At 46.0% G+C, this 20,074-nt stretch overlaps 2 protein-coding genes across 6 annotated transcripts; one reads left to right on the top strand and one right to left on the bottom strand.

Moving 5' to 3' along the window:
• The first annotated feature begins 202 nt into the window (after window positions 1-202).
• On the top strand, window positions 203-2,441 carry LOC123104784 (uncharacterized). Its single transcript, XM_044526676.1, has 5 exons — window positions 203-674; window positions 794-1,486; window positions 1,628-1,707; window positions 1,787-1,858; window positions 1,975-2,441. The coding sequence occupies exons 1-5, from the start codon at window positions 357-359 to the stop codon at window positions 2,252-2,254; spliced, it is 1,443 nt and encodes a 480-aa protein (XP_044382611.1). The 5' UTR covers window positions 203-356; the 3' UTR covers window positions 2,255-2,441.
• A 197-nt stretch (window positions 2,442-2,638) lies between these two features.
• On the bottom strand, window positions 2,639-19,784 carry LOC123104783 (uncharacterized). 5 transcript variants are annotated; one of them, XM_044526675.1, is made up of 23 exons: window positions 19,562-19,784; window positions 18,602-19,367; window positions 18,360-18,494; window positions 17,767-17,855; window positions 17,566-17,655; window positions 16,453-17,212; window positions 15,280-16,130; window positions 14,668-14,785; window positions 12,618-13,991; window positions 12,459-12,533; window positions 12,148-12,280; window positions 11,929-12,031; window positions 11,767-11,856; window positions 10,576-10,959; window positions 10,365-10,460; window positions 8,666-8,803; window positions 8,454-8,597; window positions 8,194-8,283; window positions 7,904-8,086; window positions 7,772-7,816; window positions 7,368-7,489; window positions 2,996-3,164; window positions 2,639-2,889 (listed from the first exon to the last, which is right to left on the bottom strand). In XM_044526675.1, the coding sequence occupies exons 1-23, from the start codon at window positions 19,646-19,648 to the stop codon at window positions 2,815-2,817; spliced, it is 6,117 nt and encodes a 2,038-aa protein (XP_044382610.1). In that variant the 5' UTR covers window positions 19,649-19,784; the 3' UTR covers window positions 2,639-2,814. The 5 variants fall into 5 exon arrangements, with proteins under 5 accessions (XP_044382610.1, XP_044382609.1, XP_044382606.1 ...); XM_044526671.1 differs by lacking the exons at window positions 2,639-2,889; window positions 2,996-3,164 and adding an exon at window positions 14,881-15,151 and having other exon boundaries at window positions 7,148-7,489; window positions 12,618-14,116; XM_044526672.1 differs by lacking the exons at window positions 2,639-2,889; window positions 2,996-3,164 and adding an exon at window positions 14,881-15,151 and having other exon boundaries at window positions 7,148-7,489; window positions 12,618-14,116; window positions 18,602-19,364.
• Between the last annotated feature and the right edge of the window lie 290 nt (window positions 19,785-20,074).

Raw genomic sequence — 20,074 nt, 5'->3', positions numbered from 1 at the left:
TTAACATCCCAGTTAGTAAACACAAGAAACTTGGCAAGTAGAGTATGACATCAGTGTCAATAGGCATTTCAAAGCATTTCTCTTGGTGTGTGTGGGCACCACAGGCAGCCAGATTCAGCCGATCCGTCTCAACGGCTAGTTCCTCCGTCCCCCCCAACCGTTGGGGATGCGGCCAACGCCCAAACAAAATCCCCCGTCCCCCCTCCCTCCCTCACCACATCCTCCGCCTCCCTCTTCACCTCCGATCTCTCTCCCTCGCGAGCACGCTCCCCTGCTCACGCCCCCGACGCCACACCACAGCTCGCCGGCGCGGCAAGCAACCAACCGAGCGAGCTCCTTCGCTCTGCGCCGCGGCGATGGGGTACACGTACACGCCCACGTACTACTCGGGCCTGCAGGAGACCATCGCGTCCGTCTGCAAGTCCATCTTCAGCCGCCCCGGCAAGCGCCTCACCGCCGACCAGGCCGCCGCGCGCCGCCACGCCGACGCGCTCAAGTGGCAGCAGGACTCCTTCCACCGCATCCTCCACCTCTCCGCGCTCCACCGCGAGGGCATCGTCCCCGCCGCCGACGTCCACGCCTTCCGCGCATCCCTCCTCGCCGCCCTCTCCGCGCCGCCGCAGGGCCCCGCCGACCACCCGCCCATCCTCCGCGACAAGCTCCTCTTCCTCCAGGTGCCCACCGCCTCTCCCCCTCCCCGTCATCCTTCGCTTCCCCGCTCCCATTATCGAGCCGCGATTCTTGGCTAAGAAATTTGTACTGATCTTTGCTCCGTTCGTTCTTGGGAGCGCAGGAGCTGCTCCGCGCCAAGTGCGTCTCGCCGGCCGAGTACAACGCCGCCAAGAGGTCCCTCGTGCAGCGCCTCGCCGCGCTCGGCGTCGTCGTCGACTGCCCCGACGCGGACGATGCCGGCGGCGTGCCGGCGACCAGGTCCTCCGCGGAAGAGTGGTCGGAGATCGACCTCCAGGACCCACCGCCGCCGCCCTCCGCCGAGAAGCCCAAGCACAAGGCCTTCATCTCGCCATGGAAGAGCCGAGGCAAGAAGGAGCAGGAGCGGCCGCCGCTGGCCCAGGTGGACCAGAACAACCACGCTTCAGTCCTCATGGCCGAGATCCCGCCGTCAGAGGCGACGCCCGCCGGGAAGGCCGACAAGGGGAAGAGGAGGCACCTGACGGCCATGTTCCACGGCAGCGGCTGCGGCGAGAACAAGGAGCCTGCGGCGGCGGTGGAGGGATCCGCCGATGAGAAAGGCAAGAAGAAGAGCTCTTGGGGGTTCAATGGGCTCAAGAAGTGGAAGAAGTCAGGCGCCGGTGGCAATGAGGATGCCCCTGCCGGCGGCGACTCCGCCCCGCCGCGATCTTCATACAGTGAGTGCCGCCTTGAGGCGAGCCCCGCCCCGGATGCCAAGAGGGCCAAGAAGAAGCTTCATGCTGCTGCAGCTGCTGCCGCCGGCGATGTCTCTGCTTCCGATTTGGCGAATGATAAGGTACTGCAAATCCTTGGCCATTCTGAATTTGTGTATAGCAATATGCAGACAACAGCATTGCCATTGAGCAAATCAACATCATTTGTGATTGCCAGTACAAAATTGAATTTTGAGCCTCTGTATTTGAACCTTGTACTGAAGGTTTTGGTGGAGGAGACAAAGAAGGAGCTCTCAAGGATTCAGGCCGAGCTATCATCGACGAATCGGAACCTCAACTTCTCGTAAATCTCGAAAACTCTTCTTGTTCTAATTGCAACACTGGTTTGATGTGCTAAAACGAGTGTTCTTGGCTTTGCGCAGGGATCAACAGATTGAGGCCATCTCAACAAAGCTCCCACTAGACAAGTCTGACCTCAAGACATTCTTCCCAAAGTACATAAAAACACTCAAACAAGCATTCCTCATCATTCCTCAACAATCAAGCAACCATTCCCCATTCAGATTGAACATTTTTTCGCGATTCTTATTGGCATTACTGGTTTTTGCAGGGCATGGTGTGACCAGAACGGGGAAGGCGTGATCGACGCCGCGCAAAAGGAGTTCAAGGGGCACGTCGAGGAGATGGAGAAGCAGAGGGGGGAGGAGGACATCGCCGGCGGTGACGAGGGCTGGGCGGCTGCTTTTGATGAGGACAACTTCAACCCCAGGGCCTTCTCAGATGCCAAGGGGAAGAAAGTTCAAGAGAGCCTTGACAGTGAACATTTCACCAACCCTTTCTATGATGAGAAGAAGAACAGCAACCCATTCGGGAGCCAAAGCTACAACTGATCAGCCTGTTGCGTGAGAAAAGCAGCGTGTCTTGTATCTTCTTGCTAATATGTGTTGTAGTACTTGCGATGGTTCAATTGTTATATTGGACCTGGGCTAATTTGTGTTGTGTTTTAAGATGTGACAAGCTGTATCTGGTTGAAGTTTGTATTGATGAGAATTCAGGCATTCCGGTGTTGAGCACGAACTAATAATAGTTTCAGTGGAAAGTACTGTAGATCAGCGGCTCTTCTGACTTGCAAACACCATCATTGCAATTGGGCGAATCAATAGTACCTTGCTAGTAGAGATCCTGATACTCCAGCCAAGTTATGTAATCAATCAATCCGTTTCGTGCACACTCTTGTCTCAAAAACAAAACAATAAAGGAAGCAGCAGCAATCAGGAGGAGAAATCGGTATCGATATTATGCTGATGCCTTACAAGTCTGACATCCAAAATTGATTCAAACTAAACCATTGTCTAAAGTCTACTGCTCATTCAGCAAAGCTACTTGGAAGATTATTGCTGTCCGGACATAAGAGATAGAAAGGATAACGATGGTCTCGGTTCCACCGAAACTAGTGGAACTTGTCGCGCCCGAGCCTCTGAAGATGGTAATTGATGGTCTTGGCCGCGTTCTTCGGCCTCCCCTTCTGCAATCAAGCCACAAGTAACATTAGGAAAAACGTTAGAATGGATGGCTTAATGCTTTGAAGTGAAAGCAAGAACATTCAGAGAACTAGAAGAGTGAATCATAACCTGAGCCTGGGTACAGGTGATCAAGAGCTCCTTCTGCCTCGTGCACTTTTCATCGATCTGCTTGTTCAAGGCGAGGCAGTTGAGGAAGGCCGTCATCTCCATCATGCAAGGCTTAACGATGCCGCCAAACTTCTTTGGGTTTATGTACAACCCAGCTTTCCGACCCATCCTGCCATATCACTTACAAGTGTGAGTTTCTATGCAATAGCAAAGGCTGGCTACTGACAATCAGTACTCTAAGTCCATAACAAATGCCCACAGGAGCAATACAATAAACAGGCAATGCGAGAGAAATGAATCATCTGAACCGAACATCTGGGGAAAAGAGCAGAGCAGAGCATATGGATGATGTTTTACTAGCTAGTGTAGCGCAGGAGCAACAGAGTTCCTCCAACAACCGTGAACTGCGGAATTTTCTTTGAAAGAGAGGAAACATTGTGGCACCACCTAATCTGGGAGAAACCGAGTTCCTTGAATAACTATGAAGCGTGAAATTTTGCTTCAAAGAAACAGAGTAGGTTACTATATGCTACGCAAAGATGCACTGAATTTGTTGGCGATCACGGCATCGTCTAAGGAACAAACAAGTCATCAGACTAAAAGAGCAGCGTGTGGTGAAACGACTTTATGCTGAAACGAGCAATGCGTCGAACAGGTTGTGTGCGTGCGCCCGGAGCAGGGGCGGATCTGGTCGCAGAAAATCACAACACATGGATGGTATTTCCGTTACCTTTCCTTGATCTGACCGCCGCTGCAGATTCACCACGCCGAACTGGAGCCAACCTGCGATAACGGGAGGGAAATGGTTAGGATTTTAGGCCTTGCTGTTCTAGGGTGGGTCAGAGGAGAGAGGCGAGGGAGGCGCCACGGAGGAGAGGGAGGGGGGACGGGATGGGGTGGGGGTGGCGGGAGGGAGCACAGGTGGGGGAAGATGCGAACGGGGCGAAGCTTACCTGCGCCGTCGTCGGGTCGCCGAGGTTTCTCCGCCGCCGTGCCGCTCTCCCGCACCGCACGGACCTCCTCCTGACTTGGAGAAAAAGATGTACTGCTAGCGAGGGAAGAGAGCCAAGGCCCAAGTGGCGAGGGTATGTATGTTTGGGTTTGAGGCCCAAGCTAGCCCTACCCAGCAGCATTTTTGCCTAGCCCATGCAATATGGTCTATAACCCCTCAAAAAAAATGCAGTATGGTCTATTTGTTTTTCCTATCCATGAGTCATCTTTTTTTTTGATTAATGAACTTCTTGCCCCTCAAAAATAAACAGCTAAATGAACTTCTCAGAAAAAGACTAAATGAACTAAAGTCGTACATTTTCCAAGAAAAAACTATAAATTATAAATTACTAGTGAGTCATTGGAAAGCAATTTTGGTTAAAATCGAGGGCGTGAGCGTAAACCTTCGGAATGTCGCTTGGACGTCCAAACGTAGGGTATTCCACCAAGCCAATGTGAATTCCTCAAATATGCCTAGTTCATTCATCCAAGTGGGACACAAGGTGTGGAGGTTCTGGCAGAGAAGGCGGAGAAGGAGCTCGGCTTCTCATTAGTCTCAAAAACTCTTCTTGGAAGGTGGTTTTTTTTTTTTGAAACAAGGCAAAAGACTTGCCATTTTCATTGATTAAGAAGAAGGTTTAGACATAGCCGCGGGGCGGCAAAAACGAAAAGGTCTACTCTCGCGACATAACAATACTAAGCTGCTTCGCTCCTGCCAAAGTCCAAAGATGAGCCTCCTCCTTGATTTTCGCAATAACAATAGAGGTCGGAGCGGAGACATTCTGAAAAATTCTTGCATTGCGCTCCTTCCAAATTTCCCATGAGACAAGCATCATCAAGGAGGCGGTGGCCTTCCTGTGGTCACCTCCCCCACTAACCGCCTTAAGCCACCAATCTTTAACTGAGTCTTCATGACGCCAAAACATTGGTGATGAGTCAAGGATGCCAAGCCAAGTGCAAATTTCGGTCCAAATCCGAACAGTGAACCTACATAGGGATAGGAGATGAGTAGCAGATTCTTGCACTTGCTTGCAGAGAGGGCACAAATTACAGTTTGGCCAACCTCGGCGCAGCAAACGATCGGCTGTCCAAACACGATTCTGAAAGATCAACCAAGCAAAAAATTTACACTTCGGAGGAGCCCACATCTTCCAGATTGTAGCATTCATTGGCCAAAATGAGAGACCGACAAACTGCACCATGTAAGCCGAGGAGGCGGAGTACTCGCCACTGTTGGTGAACTTCCAAGATATTGTGTCTTGGCTACCCTGGTTGAGGTTTACATCCGCAAGCATCTCCCAAAGTGTTGCAAATTGTTGAATATGGTCCAAGGTTAGCCCCTGCCGAGTGTCAATTTGGCGGACCCAAAGGTTGTTGTCAAGAGCTTTCCTGACCAAGAACATTTTCTTTTTTGACAGCTCAAAAATCTTTGGTGCAATATCTTTAGGCCGGAGGCCGTCCAACCATGGAGATTCCCAAAGCTTAGCTTTGTTTCCATCTCCAATGCACACCCGTGTAGCAGCCGCGAAGAGATCTTTATCGTTGCTAGTGCAAGGTGTTCCAGAGCCAGACCAAGTCTTAGGTGGTTCATCCCATTCGTGCCACAGCCAACGCAAACGCAGGGCGGTTGCAAATTTTTGGAGGTTGAGCACTCCCAGTCCACCATAAATCTTGGGCTTGCAGACGAGATCCCAATTAACCTTACATTTTCCGTCGGTCACCTTATCACAGCCCGCCCAAAGGTAGGCACGTCGCAGGCTATCGATCTTCTTCATCACTTCAATCGGAAGATCTAGAGGCGTGAGGTGGTAAATGGCAATGGCAGTGAGCACGGCCTTGGCCAAAATAATGCGCCCCGGTGTAGCCACATGCATTGCCGACCAAGGCGGAAGCTTGCCTGCCACCTTGTCCTCCAAATACTGAAAGTGGATGCGCTTTAGTCTTGTGACCGACAACGGAAGACCAAGATATCGCATGGGGAAAGTAGTACGGACTGCCGGGAAGGCCTGTAGTATGTTGTCGAGGTCGATGTTTCCACAGCGAATGGGCGCCACAAGGCTTTTGGCGCAGTTGGTGACCAGGCCAGTAACCTCCTCAAAGGAGCTCAAAGTCGAAGCCAAGTAGTGAATATCATCCTTGATCGGCGCCACAAAGATAGCAGCATCATCCGCATACAAGGATGCACGGATGGGCCGACCACGAAGAGGATGCAACAAGCCTTGCTCGGTAGCCTTGGCGAGGATGTGGTGGAGCGGATCAATAGCAAGGACAAAGAGCAGAGGGGAGAGAGGATCCCCTTGTCGAAGACCGCAGCCATGCTTAATTGGATCACCAGCAACACCATTTAGCAAAACTCTAGATGAGGCCGTGGATAGGAGGGCGGAGACCCAATCTCGAAACCGGCTCGGAGACTGGTGGTGACGAAGCAAGTCCATCAAATAATCCCATCTCACAGAGTCGAAGGTGGTTTTTACCTCTTGTTTCAAGATCACAAGTTAAGAAAAGAGTGTTCTGCTAACAAAAAAATAGTGTTCTTGGCTTTGCATGGGTCAACGCATCGAGGCTGTCTCAGCAAAGCTTATAGCGGATAGGTCTAACCTCAAGACATCCTTCCTCCCAGAGTATATAAAAGATAACCAAACAAGACTTGCGCATTTCAGACTGAACATCATATCAGCGCCTTCTCCCAGCCTCAGCCAGACGCAAGGTAGAAAAAGTTCAAGAGAGTTTTGACAGATGACAGCAACCCGTTCTAGAGCCAAAGCTGCAACTAATGCAGGGTGCATGTAACTCGGCCTTCTGAACTACTCCCCCCGTCCCATAATACAAGAACAATTTTGAAACTAACAGCCTGCATACACCCTGCATTAGTTACATATAATACACCTGCATTAGCTGTAGCTTCGGCTCTAGATTCTTATATTTGCTTTCAAGATGTAACAAATTGTATTTGGTTAAAAGCATAATTGATGGTCAATCATTTGGCGCTCAAAACAGTTTCGGGATCACTAGAATGCGACAATTGTGCCCAAAACTATGGAAACAGTTTAACTAATACTACCTCTGTTTCTAATTGTAAGACGTTTTGGCAGTTTAAATCGAGCTGCCAAAACTTCTTATATTTAGAAACAGAGGGAGTAATATTTTCTAGTACAATTCTCGTGGAGCAGAGGTTCCCTAAATCATGAATCACATGTTCAGAATACAAGTCCCAAGTCTTTTACATACACTGAAATAGACGGCACAGAATTACATGTTCTCGTGGAATAAAAGCTCCCTAAATAATGAATCGCATGTTCAAATTACAAGCCCGAGTCCTTTATATGCACTAAACTAAATAGACGGCACAGACGCACGTCAGCCAACTAACTAGTTGAGATACCGCCTGCAGCTAAATGATCTACAGAAGCAAGGGATTCTTTCGCCTTCATCCTCTTGGTTGAAGTGATAATCATATGTGATTTCCTCCCCTGGATCTATGTGGCGCTCCGAGAAGAACACTACCTGTATGGTCAAAATGGTCATTTCAGCTCATAATAGTTGGTGCCCACAAGAATGTGTAATAATCCATCCTAGAATGAGCAGGAGCTTTGGTCTAAGATCAACATTGGAAAAGGGTTGCCTTTGCAAGGAAATTAAATACCCCCCCCCCCCGTCCCGAAATATAAGATCATTTTTTTAAATACCCCCCGTCCCGAAATATAAGATCATTTTTTATACTATGATAGTATAAAAAATGATCTAACATTTTGGGACAGAGGGAGTACATGTGACAAAGGTGTGTACCTTCTTCTCGTTCTTGACAGAGATTATTTTTGCGACGCAGTTTGGCTGGTCCGACAAAACATCAAAAGAAGCATGTGTCAGGAATACTCGCTGTAACTGGATCAGGATACATGGACAGGCAAAGCTTACTACCATGCATGAGTGGTTGATGAATCTTGCAATCCCACCCTTGCGGGTGGCGTCGATAATATGCTCCTTGTCAATCTTGAAGAAATAACAGACGCTCTTGTACTGTTGCCGTTTCCCAGAGTGGTACTCGATCTCTCTTTTGTCGGCAACGCGCTGCCCAACAATTTCACCAACATACTCTATAACCTGAGATATTTAGAGGCAGATCTATGAAATGCCTTTATTTGCTAAACTGTTAAATCCGAATATTTCACATCGAAAGGGAAAACAAAAGATAATAGTGACAGAATTACCATGGAGCCACGCGGTATAAACTCTGATGTGTAGAGGCCAAGTCCATGTATGCCAGATTTATACACAACCAAATGCTTCCATCCTTTGGACTGATTATAAATGGAGACAAAGACATACGTAAATCAGTAAACTGATTTGTCATACCAGCTGACACTGTAATATGCAGCAAACTTTGACGTCTCTCCATAGCATACGCGACAATATGCAGTATTGAAGATAATCAGCTACAATGCAGTACAAGATTACTTGAAGGAGCTACCTGTCTTCTTATGCAAGGCTTTGATCCGTTTATCCGTAGCCAAGCATTTATCTGTTCTTGGGAAACACTGCACTCACTACTCTTCACTTGAGGTTTCTTGTGATTAGAACCAGAACAGCCTTCACCCTTTCGTCCTTTAAAACCCTGTTCCACAGGAGTAAAATTAGTTATATGGATTCTGATTTTCAGGCAATAAAGTTCAACCAAATTACCTCTGTGCGTGCACATGTCCATTCATTGCTTCTCAAGCATTTCTCAGGATTAACACGGTTAGTAGCATGATTCAGGCATCTCCCATAAAAACCAATATATTCATTATGCTCGCCTTCTGGATCACTTTGCAACAGACCCTGTTGAGATACCACAAGCAACAATCAACTTTAAAAAGTACAATCCACCAAGGCAATGGTAAAAGTGTGATCATCATAATGTCATCTGTCTATTGACTTGTCTATCAAATCACTACATCTCCATGCATTAGGTTTATCTTTTGTGCAATCAGCATCACATGTGCCCGCACAAAAAAAGGAGCCAACTGCAATTTTCGCGAACATAAAAATGAAACAGAGGTACATGAGAAAGAAAAGAAAATGACACAGAACCTGACTCATATCATTTTATTTAAGAAACGCTGCATGGAAAATTATCTAGTGCAAAACATCCCTTCTTAGACTGGAAAACTATCACTAGTACAGTAAGTTTACAAATAAGCTTGACAAGTTCACATATTATAGTTCCCTAAAAAAACATATTATAGACATTCAGTGTATGCATAACATGATGAGAAGTGGGTATTGTGCATTCCAATTTACTAAGCAAAGAAGAATTCACAGAAGCCTATATCCAGAACATCTTCACTGGTGCATAATTTGACATAACCAATCCATCAGGCCATTGCTAGGAATAACAAAGAAAATAACACATCCACTGAAGCAACATTTAACATTAACGTTTCCTCAGTCTAGTGCCACAAAAAACTATGAAGCCAGAGTGCAATCAACATTCATTGCTTCTCAAGCGTTCCTTAAGCCACAAAAAACTATGGGATTATAGTTAGCTTTTTCCTTTGAGAGAGTGGACTCCCAGGGACATTGCACCCACGATCAAAAACATAGCAAATAAAAAAAATCTGAAACTTTGTGGCTTCAATTATGACCAAATGTTTTAGGTGCTTGCAAAATTTGGTGGACAAATGACATCCGAGGAGCTCTGTAAAAAAATGTGCTCAAACGTATGTGCACTGTTTGAGCAGGATTTGTATTTCGTTTGTATGGAGATCATTTGATGTTATTTGGCCACCAAAGTTTGCAAGCACCTAAAACATTTGTTCATAATCAATGCCACGAAGTTTCAGATTTTTTTTTGCTATTTGTTTTGATTTTACTGTTCATCATGGGTGCAATGAACTTGGGTGTAGCCACTACTTTTCCAGAGAGTGGTATTTCTACTCCCAGGGACATTGCACCCATGATCGAAAACATAGCAAATAAAATAAATAAAAACTGAAACTTTGTGGCTTCGATTAAAATACAGCTGAAAGGATATCTCAAAATCTTTTCTAGATGACCTGCCAAACATTCAACCTTCAAGCTATAATCAAGTATGACAGTCATGATCTGGATACCTATTCCGGGTAGCAACATTAACATACGCAACCATGCAAAAATGAAGCAGTACTCCTCAGTCTATATTATACGACTGTTTCTCTGGATTTTGACGCCCAAGAAATTAGTTCTCTTTTTCATCCATATTTAAAAAGTTAGTCTTTTTCCCTCAATAAAAGATTTGATTTTTTTCGATAAAGAAAAAGAAACATCATAAGAATATGCATGAAGGTTAGATGAGCATGGATGCAACAAGTCGATCTGTTGAGAACATGTGGTGTGGCTGCCCTTAACAAAAAAAGTTTACCCTCTGGTGGGCACACCAAGCATGGAAGGTCACCGAGCAATTCACATCTCGGCACATCATGAATGAACCCCCAGCTCTGTCACACATCGAACATGCCTGATGACAAAGGAAAATGCAAACGATCAGGGCAAGAAAAAAGTACATCGGAGGCTACAAAATTTGTCATGAGAGGTACTATCGTGTGTCTGATAACTTAAAGCAGAGAACTCACATAATCACTTTTGGCAGGCAAAGCACCAGATAGATCGAAGGCGCTCATTGTGGTGGGATTTGGGCATTTTGTACCGGGTGTCCACAGACCACAGACCACATGGACCCACCGCGACGTTTGTGGAACGAGTAGACTTGAATTGTGGTTCGCAGTCCATGAGCTGCTGACGGTGTTCTCCTCATGTGCATTGTCTACTGACCTCTGTTTATCTACTCTAGATACGTTTTCCAAACTCGTTGATCTTGACGCATAAGATGGATCGTGTTTGACATGTTTATCTGCTCGTGATGTAACTCTCAGACCTTTTCGCAAACTTGTCAGGATTTTTTGAGCGTTCAATGCCCTTGTCATGGCTCCACCTCCATAGCCACATAAAACGCAAACCTGAAAGAAAAAAAACACAATGGAGACCAGTAAGCAGCACTTCTTATGCCACAGAAATAATCACAACAATACTCAACAGATTTAACATGGAGGAAATTAAGGTCATTAAACACCACCATGAACAGATAGTTCTATAGGAGGTACAGCAGCTAGATGTCGTTTCCAGTAACATACTACTAGCACATAATTGCAAGGATTATCATCTGATGGTTTATGTTAATGTAGTCAGTTCCAGATATTAGACCAGTAAGGCTTGCTTACCCCTTAGCAGAACCACAAGTGGATAACTGATGTAATGTAGATGCCTTTAGTGGCGGAATGACAAATATCCTTAGGTATGGCATCCATGCATAATAGAGTTCCTCTTTCTGATGCAATCGAACTCAGAAGGCATGTGCAAACAAAATGGGGCTTACTAATAGACCTCAGATTTCTACTGTCTAGATGCTCCATATTGTATGATCCTTTTAGTGCAAGAAAGGCCACCCTAACCTCCCAAAATATGTACATCATCCTTGACAATCTAAATCAGCTGTTCATGGTTACATTGCATAAGGACGATCAGATTAGATAAGACCACTTCTAACAAGCGATGATTTAACATCATTAGGTAGTAATCAATAAATAACCTAAAGTGCTTAATTAGTGATGAGAAGATGAACTAGCAAAGCCCCACCTGTAATTTGCATATACGAGAATTCACAACACTTAGGAATGTAAACTACCACAACGATGCTTGTAGAGATAACATAAGGCATGGATATACTAAATAGACAGCTAAAAAAATTTAAGAATGAATTTGCTTACAGTGTCCTGGGCATTGGCCTTGGTCTTGCAGGGTCTACAGAACCATTGGCCTCTTGGAACTTTTAGAACACCATAGCAAGCTTGGTGCGCCTACATAAGATGCATAGCACCTATGTAAATATGCAGTAGTACTAGGTACAGGTAAGAAATAGAATGACTGACTTTGACAAAGCACTTGCTGCACTCCATCAACTGATTGCAAGGCTCCAGGTATGGAATTCGACAAACACAACATGAGTCAGCTAAGCCAAGCCTTTCTTTGTACCTGTGCAGAACTTTGTTAGATCAGCCAGTAAAGTAGCATACCTTGACACATTAATAACATATGGTATCAGCCATCTTTTGTGAAAATCTAAAAACCACATCTAGTGGAACTACAACCTTCCAACATTCACTTCGCAGGCTTGAACCATATTTTGTTTATCGCCACAAGGACCACGTGCTGATCTATTTGCAGATTCTTCACACTTCTTAATCCTATCAACAGATACACTTGATCTTCGATTCCTAAATCCTGCAAATAGTTGGTCCAATATGTTAGTAAAACAAGATTCATTTAGCATCCCATGTGGAACTTAAGAAACTGAGACGTTGCTCATGTTTATAGTAATTAATATCTTGCATTATATCATCACATTTTCCAGTATGTACTAAAAAAAGCAAATGCCATCAATATTATAACGAAGTTTTACCCTTTCTTGATGTTTGCACTGAAAGTTGGCTTGTCTCCACATCTGTTGGGCCAATAGGCTCACCTTCCCCAAGATCTGAAATGAAAGGTGTTTTCATATTTCCGATTTTATGAAGAAATCACTACCTTACTACTAATTGGGGTATTTCCAGAAATATACCGATGCAGGGTCTTTTGCAGTCACGCTCAATGTTTGGTTTCAACCTCAAGGCATTAGGTGAATATCTACTCTTTTTGGAACTCTGAATTCCATCTTCAGCTTTTGAACTGTAATTTTGATTACCAAACGAATATTTACCTACAGGACGAACTGCACTCTTTTCCTCACAAGAGTGGATGTTTTCTGTGTTGCAGGGGGTTTTGACAGCATTGCATCTCTTCGCCTTTTTAAGAACCAGACTAAGTGGAGCAATTTTAGGAATTTTTCTATTATCATCTGTTATCCCTGTAGCAATTAAGCTAGAATCAAGAAGGGGAACCTCACTACAAACATTTTCACTCTTAGGTTCATTTAAAATGCAGTTGATAGAAACATATTTAGGCGGTTTTCGAGCAGACATTCGGCTCCCTTCCTGTTGATGTTTTGTTCTAACCAGAGTGCTCATATCCTCTACTTGCTTCTTCTCATCAGAGGAATTTAATTCTCCAACCATAATGCCCTCACCATCTGACTGCTCACCACCTTTCAAAATCTCTTGATGGGTGTGAGAGCGTTTCACTGGCTTATTTCGTTGCATGGTAGTATGCTTCCGTTTAATTTTTGACACACTGCAAGAATACGAACTAGCCTCATTCTGTGGTCGAGGAGGGTCTCCATTTTCAGATGACTGCAAGGTAATTTTCCTAGTACAATCATCTGATACTAAATATTCCTCAGAGCACTTCAATCTTCTTGATTTCCTTCGTGTTTCAGAACGTTGTTGCTTGCCCTTATCTTTGAGTGTAATTCCGTCAGAAATCTGATAATATTTTCTCTTCACTTTAGATGTGTCCAAGTGAAATGTAGAGGAACTATTTAGGGACTTTTCACATCCTGTACTGATAGGCACATCATAGCTTGACGACAAACATTTCTCAGTTCTTGATCCTTCGTCAAACATGAGCTTTTTGTGTTCAACACCATATTTATCCGCACACGAGGATGTATTGTTAAATTCAGGTGATGCTGGAAACTTTGTCACCACAGCACTGGAGGATCCAGAAGAAAAACCAGACTTTAGTCGCTCTTTACATACACCAGAACCTCTACAGGAGCCATCTTTCTCCGTTACAGCTATATAAGACGAGCTGGCATTGGCCACTGATTCTTCTGATACATTCTTCAGTCTCTCTGATATAGGAGCGAAAAGCTGGTTTGTCATTTTATTAGAGACAGCTTTCAACAAAGGTGTTTGTGCACTGCTTGAGCACTGGCATCTTAACTTTTCACTCTCTCCCACGCATTTGGTAGGCAGTTGCACATCATGCTTGCACTTTTGTAAACTACTACCACTTTGGTCAATTCTGTCATTGCAGTGCTTTGAAAAGCCACAACCTGTCAAACATTTTGGGACTACAGAGCAGCAGCATCTGCCATCCCGACATGGACCTGGTTCTTTCTTATTAGGTGCATCAAGCAGAGGGCATTGGGTCAAGCTGTTGGTTGCATGTCCCATGGAACTGTAATAAAAAAAAGAATGTCAAAGCAAGCATGGAAATTCTACCTCCATCCTGGTTTATAGGTCCCCTTTGTAGTTTGTGTCAAATTTTGACCAAAGATTTAACTAACAAAATGTTAATGCATGTTAACAAAAATTATATCGTTGGATTCATATTTGAACATAGTTTTCAATGATATAATTTTTGGTGACATGCATGAACATTTTGTTAGTTCAACCATGGTCAAAATTTAGCACGAAATACAATGGGGACCAATAAACCAGGACAGAGGTAGTAGCTGCAAGAGCACATTTTGTATAGTTATGAAATAAGTATATGGCACGTGACAGAGAAAGGGCATGCCACCAATGAAGCGATTAATCAGGCTAATACCTAATCCAAGTTTCAAGTTTGCTCAGAGAAAAATATCCGGTACCATGAGCATGAAATAGAGTGTTACAACAACGATGGAGCTGAAATATTTTTCAATAACATGTAGTGAAGAAAGAAATTGTTCATAATGCAATGCCGACAACCAGAACTCGTCAAAAAGCATAGAAATATTAAGTTACCTTCTGTAATGAAACCCATCAGGAGAGCACACATGGCAAGAAGGCTGCAAGATATAATCTCCAGAACACAGCGATGGCCTTGGTATGAAAGTGGAGCAGGTGCAAAGCTCATGCAACCCTGAAAAAATAAGAAAGTATGCCACTGGAGTAAGACAAGCCATCATTCAAGAGAAGAAAAAATCAATAAGAATAGTTGTCTAACACAGAACCCACCTAGTTTATGGATTGGAGCACCGTCATTCGAGAATTGAGTTCGGCACAAGTGACCAGCTCTAGAACCAAGTCTAGAAACATCTTCCTGAACTCTGTAACAGCATCGATGTATTGATTTTTCTAACATTGATTGATCATGTTGGCCAAAACTAGGTAGAAACTCCCTAGATGAAGAGCAGGAATTTCGACAATGGCAGATGATTTTGGCAACTCTCGAACTTCTGTGCGTGCATGAGTCGTCTACACACTCAAAAGTATTGTGTCCATTGGCCTGCATAAAATGGTTGGAGCATCAAAAAAATTGAAACATAAAACAATCATGCTGGTGCTTGATTGTGGTGCTGGCAGTTATCATTTACTTATGATATGTCAATGTGTGCAAGTGCAAGATCAACTCACCGTTTTATCACATATACAGGGAGCCTGATGGGATATATCGCTTGCATGATTGCCGGTCCTGCAATTTGCAGGACATGGAACTCCTGCACAAATTTTGGAGCTTCCAGCATTAGGTTGGCTATGCAGCAAATGCGACTGGCAGTCACTATGGATTAAGGGCTCATGACTATTTGCAAGAGGTACAACTTTTGAAGCATATCCGCTGGGTGCCACTGAAAGAGCAATGCCATCTGATATCCTTTTCGTATGAATACTGGTAGAGACCAAATTAGAATGATTATCACTGGCCCTTGGCTCAACTTGTCTATTTGCACTTTTTGAATGATAGGAACTATATGCACCATCACAAACTTTGGAGCTTCCAGCATTAGGTTGCCTAGGCAGCAAATGCGACCGGCAGTCACTATGGATTAAAGAGTTCTGACTATTTGCAAGTGGTACAACTTTTGAAGATCCACTGAGTGCCACTGAAAGAGCCCTGTCATCTGATATCCTTTCAGTATGAATGCTGGTAGAGGCCAACTTAGAACGATTATCATTAGCCCTTGGCTCAACTTGACTACTTGCAATTTTTGAATGATAGGAACTATATGCACCATCCAGACCCTTAGGAAGGCTATGCTCGCTACTTTTGAGAATATCATCGATGGCTTCACTATTCCTCTCAAGATGCGAAAGAAATATTGAGATAAACGAATTCTTGGCTGCTGCATCTGTAACCTTGCCACCTTCAGAACGGTTGATAGCATTAGCAACTCCATTAGATTGTTCGCTAGTTCCTCTACCAACTGGTGGTTCATTATGTTCCCCCATATTTTTGCTGACCTTGACTGTTTGCCTTGGACAATGATCTGCACCAAAGAGTAATGATATTATTTAGATATACAGGTGGGGTAAGGGGGATGCTCTCACAGGCAGTGCACATACAAGGATCAAACTTGATGTTTCTGCTGTGGTGTTCTAAATCATAGCAAATTACTTTTGTCGTTCATCAACTAATTTTATTATTGCTTCTACCATTTACGCACTTCAGTACCACTAAAACGAAGTCTTGGCATAGCTAAGTATACACAAAATTGCAGATGCCTGATCAGTAGTTATTGCAGGTACTTTGTAACTTGAATGGCAATTGACAGCAAAAATAATGAAAGAAGAGCATAATAACAAACTCACTTTGAGTTACTGATGGCAGATGTGACTGAGGTCTCTGAAAATCAATTAATGTTGACTGCGCCGATGGAAATAGGGCAGTCAGAGATTGATGATAAGAGGATTGCCCAAGCTTCAATTCGGTGTTCGAAGCACTGCTCAAACTATCTTGGAGTATTTTGTTGGGAAAATTATATCTGCCTGCCCTAGTATCATTGCTAAAAACTACTGGAGATCTTGGAGCTGGATTACGAAACGAGGCACCAAAGTTATTCTCCAAAAGATCTGCATAATTATGTGACGAATGATTCCCATTGTGATGTGCACTCGTACTTGCTGTAATATATGGGCTTCCACTTGGCCTGCTAATTTGGTTTAGGTGCACTGCATTAAAAGTATGGTTTTTAGCAAGCCCTAGATTTGTTTCAGAATTCTGCAGTAAAGCAAAGTTCCTGGCAAAGGATGTGTGTACATCAGCACTCCTGTAATATGTTTCATCTCTCTTATTCCCTAGCTTTTCAATGGTAGTGTGCCCTCTACCCTCATTGTGCAGATCATTGGAATAAACTGTTCCACTTATAGGTCCTGTGCTTTTTCGTAGATCATTTGAATAAACTGTTCCGTTTATAGGTCCTGTACCTTTTCCATATCCATTGAATAACCCCACTTTTTCCATACTAGTGTTTCTCACAAGGAGACTTTTCAGCCTGTATCCTTCTGGAGAAGGATCTATACACGCCCATTCTGGCCGGTCACAATTACTGTCAGTAACATATGATCCAACCTACATGAAAAGAGAAGTGGAAAACAGTTAACACACATTTGAAGTAAAGGCTTCGCATAACTATCAGGACATGTTGGACTGCAAATGTGAGGAATATATAAAAGTAACACTTATTTCTTGCTGCTAGAATGCATCATCTCTGACTAACCATTTTGCAATTCACATCAAAGTATCATCATGCCAAGTGCATGTTCGATTTAATTCCTCTCACAGTCAGACATAGAATCACACCACATGTGATACATCGTAAGTCAGAAGTTATACAGCTAATTCATGGTGTCCGAAATGGAATTAGTTACCAAGTAAAATATAATAGATTGAGGCACAATTAGATGTAATCATCTAAAACTTACCCCTACGCAGTATTTGAACCAATGTGCAATACTCATGCCATTCTCCATGAGGACAATTACACCAGCTTTTTCTGCAGGCCCTCCTGCATGCTACATCAACAAATGTATGCAAGTTAAAACTTTTATCGACAGGAATATTTCTGTGAAGTCGAGTATGTGCATAATAAAATACAACAAGTTAGGGCAACAGTCCTGTAGTACCTCACAAAACTTAGCTACAGACATCCTCAGCTGATGACATGAGCAAAGAACTCCAAAAAGCCCAGCATCACCCACGAAGAGCTCTCCACCTGTTCAAATGCCAATAGAAGAACTTTACTGAAAGAAAAATATACATTTAGTGATCATAATAGTTTTAGGCAGCAGGATCAAGAGATTGAAAAAAGTTAACAATCCAACTAATAATCAATCCCAGTTTTCTCATTTGCACCAAATTAATACTAACCAAATGCCGATGTGGGGACATAAATAAAGATTTGCTAATTGAGAGTCATATTTAATCCTAGATGATTTGGAAACCTTTATTCAGTCATCAAGAGACAGCTTTTAAACTTTTTGACGCAATGCAGTAATGTCATGATCACTTGCTGCACAAGCTACGAGCAGAGATGCTATGATCAAGCACTGCTCATCGTACGTAGTTCAGTGGCCAGGTTTCCAGTCAAGGCCATACCAGATACAAGGGGTAAAAAAAATGCTTACTGTAACAATGATCTAGCCATTCAATGACTACCTCCCCCACGACAAACCGGTAGTCAAACTAGGTTGCAGATCATGTTGCAAGGTGAACCCACCGACGTTCAGACAGGAGACGCGGATACGATCCGTGAGAGGCGTGGGCTGATGGCGAGGGGCCGGTTTGGATGCCAGCTTCTGCATCATTTGCGCCGCACTCGAATCCTGGAACTGCACGGCGCCGTGTGGCATCCCTGCATGACAAACGCTGAGGCTCATTACATACACCAAACCATTAAGTGTGCCCATCAGGTCACTGCTGCATTCAGTCTCACTGCTAACTGAGAGTTCAGAAGCATACCATCGATGGTCGAAGTCGAACTTTCCCCTGGCAAATTAACTTGCACATTAGAGGAGCTCTTGTTGAGGAACAATGCCCCCAAGGAAGACTGCTCAGGGCCGCTGCCGGCCGACAGCCCGTGCCTCGGGTACTTTGGCAGCGCGCCGCCGAGCGGAGTATAAGCGCGAGCAAGATCGATGGCACCCGCAGCAGCATTGTTGGCATTGCTGGCGCTGGGGGTGTGGAGCGGGGACTTGAGGTCCGGCGCACGGCTCAAATGGGGGTAGCTGTAGTAAGTCCCGGGAGCTTGAGCGAGCAGGGGGTTGCTGCTCCGCCCGGATCTCGCGGGCTGACTCCACGGGGTCGGTGTCGGCAACAGCCGGTCCGGCATTGCCGGGGTGTGCAAGGCGAATCGGTCCGGAACTGCCGCGTGGCCCGGCCTTGCCGCGGTGGTGTTGAGCGCGAACCGGTCGGGCACTGGCGCGGGGCTCGGCCCCAATCCGCCCGGCGTTCCCGCGGGCTGGCTCCACGGGGTAGGGTTGGGCAGCAACCGGTCCGGAGCTGCCGCGGGGCTCGGCAGCGATTGGCCCGGCACTGCCGCGGGCCCCGGCGGCGATTGGCCCGGCACTGCCGCGGCGGTGTTGGGCGCAAACCGGTCGGGCACCGGCGCGGGGCTCGGCCCCAAATCCAATCCGGCCGGCGTTCCCGTGGGCCGGCCGTCGGTGAGGGGTTCCGGCGGCTGCGGGGCGGCGGCGAAGGGGCGGAGGCGGTGGCGCGGGTCCGCCTGCTGCAGCAGAAGAGAGGCAAGGCGATGTGAGGACCTCTTCTTCTACCTTGGAACTGGAACAGTGAGGGGGGGAGCAGAGCAGATCGTCCCCAAAGAAGAGCAACCCCAAATGAAGAGCGTATGTCGCTCGTAAACCACTGTCACGCGCGTTCTCATGCCCCGGGAAACCCCCGCCCGCCCGAATGCGTGCGTACCTGGCTCGGCAGCGTCGTCGGCGCCGGCGCCGGCGCGGCGGACGGGCGCGGAGGCGGCCACCGCGCGGGCCACGCGTCGCCGTCCATGGCCCCGACCCCGAGGACGGGTGGGCGGCGCGGCACCGAGGGATGCGGCGAGGAGAGGGCACGGGAGGGGAGCGGTGAGCACGGCCGGGCCGGCACAGGGGCGTGGTCGTGGGAGGGGTGGGGGTGGTGGGCGTGCAGTGGCAGCGTGGAGTGTGGACTGTGGAGTGGTGGTGGTGGTGGTGCGGGGAGCAGAGCGGACAGGGCGCAGCAGAGAGTGGCACGTGCGAGTCGTGCGTCGCGCTGCAGCGGGATGGGGGCCTGCGCATTGGCTGTGTTCCTTCCATGGTTGGCTCCATCGCCCACGAGTCACACGTCGCCTCGCTAACCTCCCACCCCTGCCTTTCTGTCTGTCCAATGCAAGGAGCTAGCCTGCTCAAATCATCTACGGCCGGACGCCCAGACCCGCCTCAAACGTCCGGGGCGGAC

The sequence above is a fragment of the Triticum aestivum genome, chromosome 5A (assembly GCF_018294505.1).
Source record: "Triticum aestivum cultivar Chinese Spring chromosome 5A, IWGSC CS RefSeq v2.1, whole genome shotgun sequence".
NCBI classification, from domain to species: domain Eukaryota; kingdom Viridiplantae; phylum Streptophyta; class Magnoliopsida; order Poales; family Poaceae; genus Triticum; species Triticum aestivum.
Note: the sequence above shows the minus strand (reverse complement) of the source record. Positions and strands in the feature narration are given on the sequence as shown.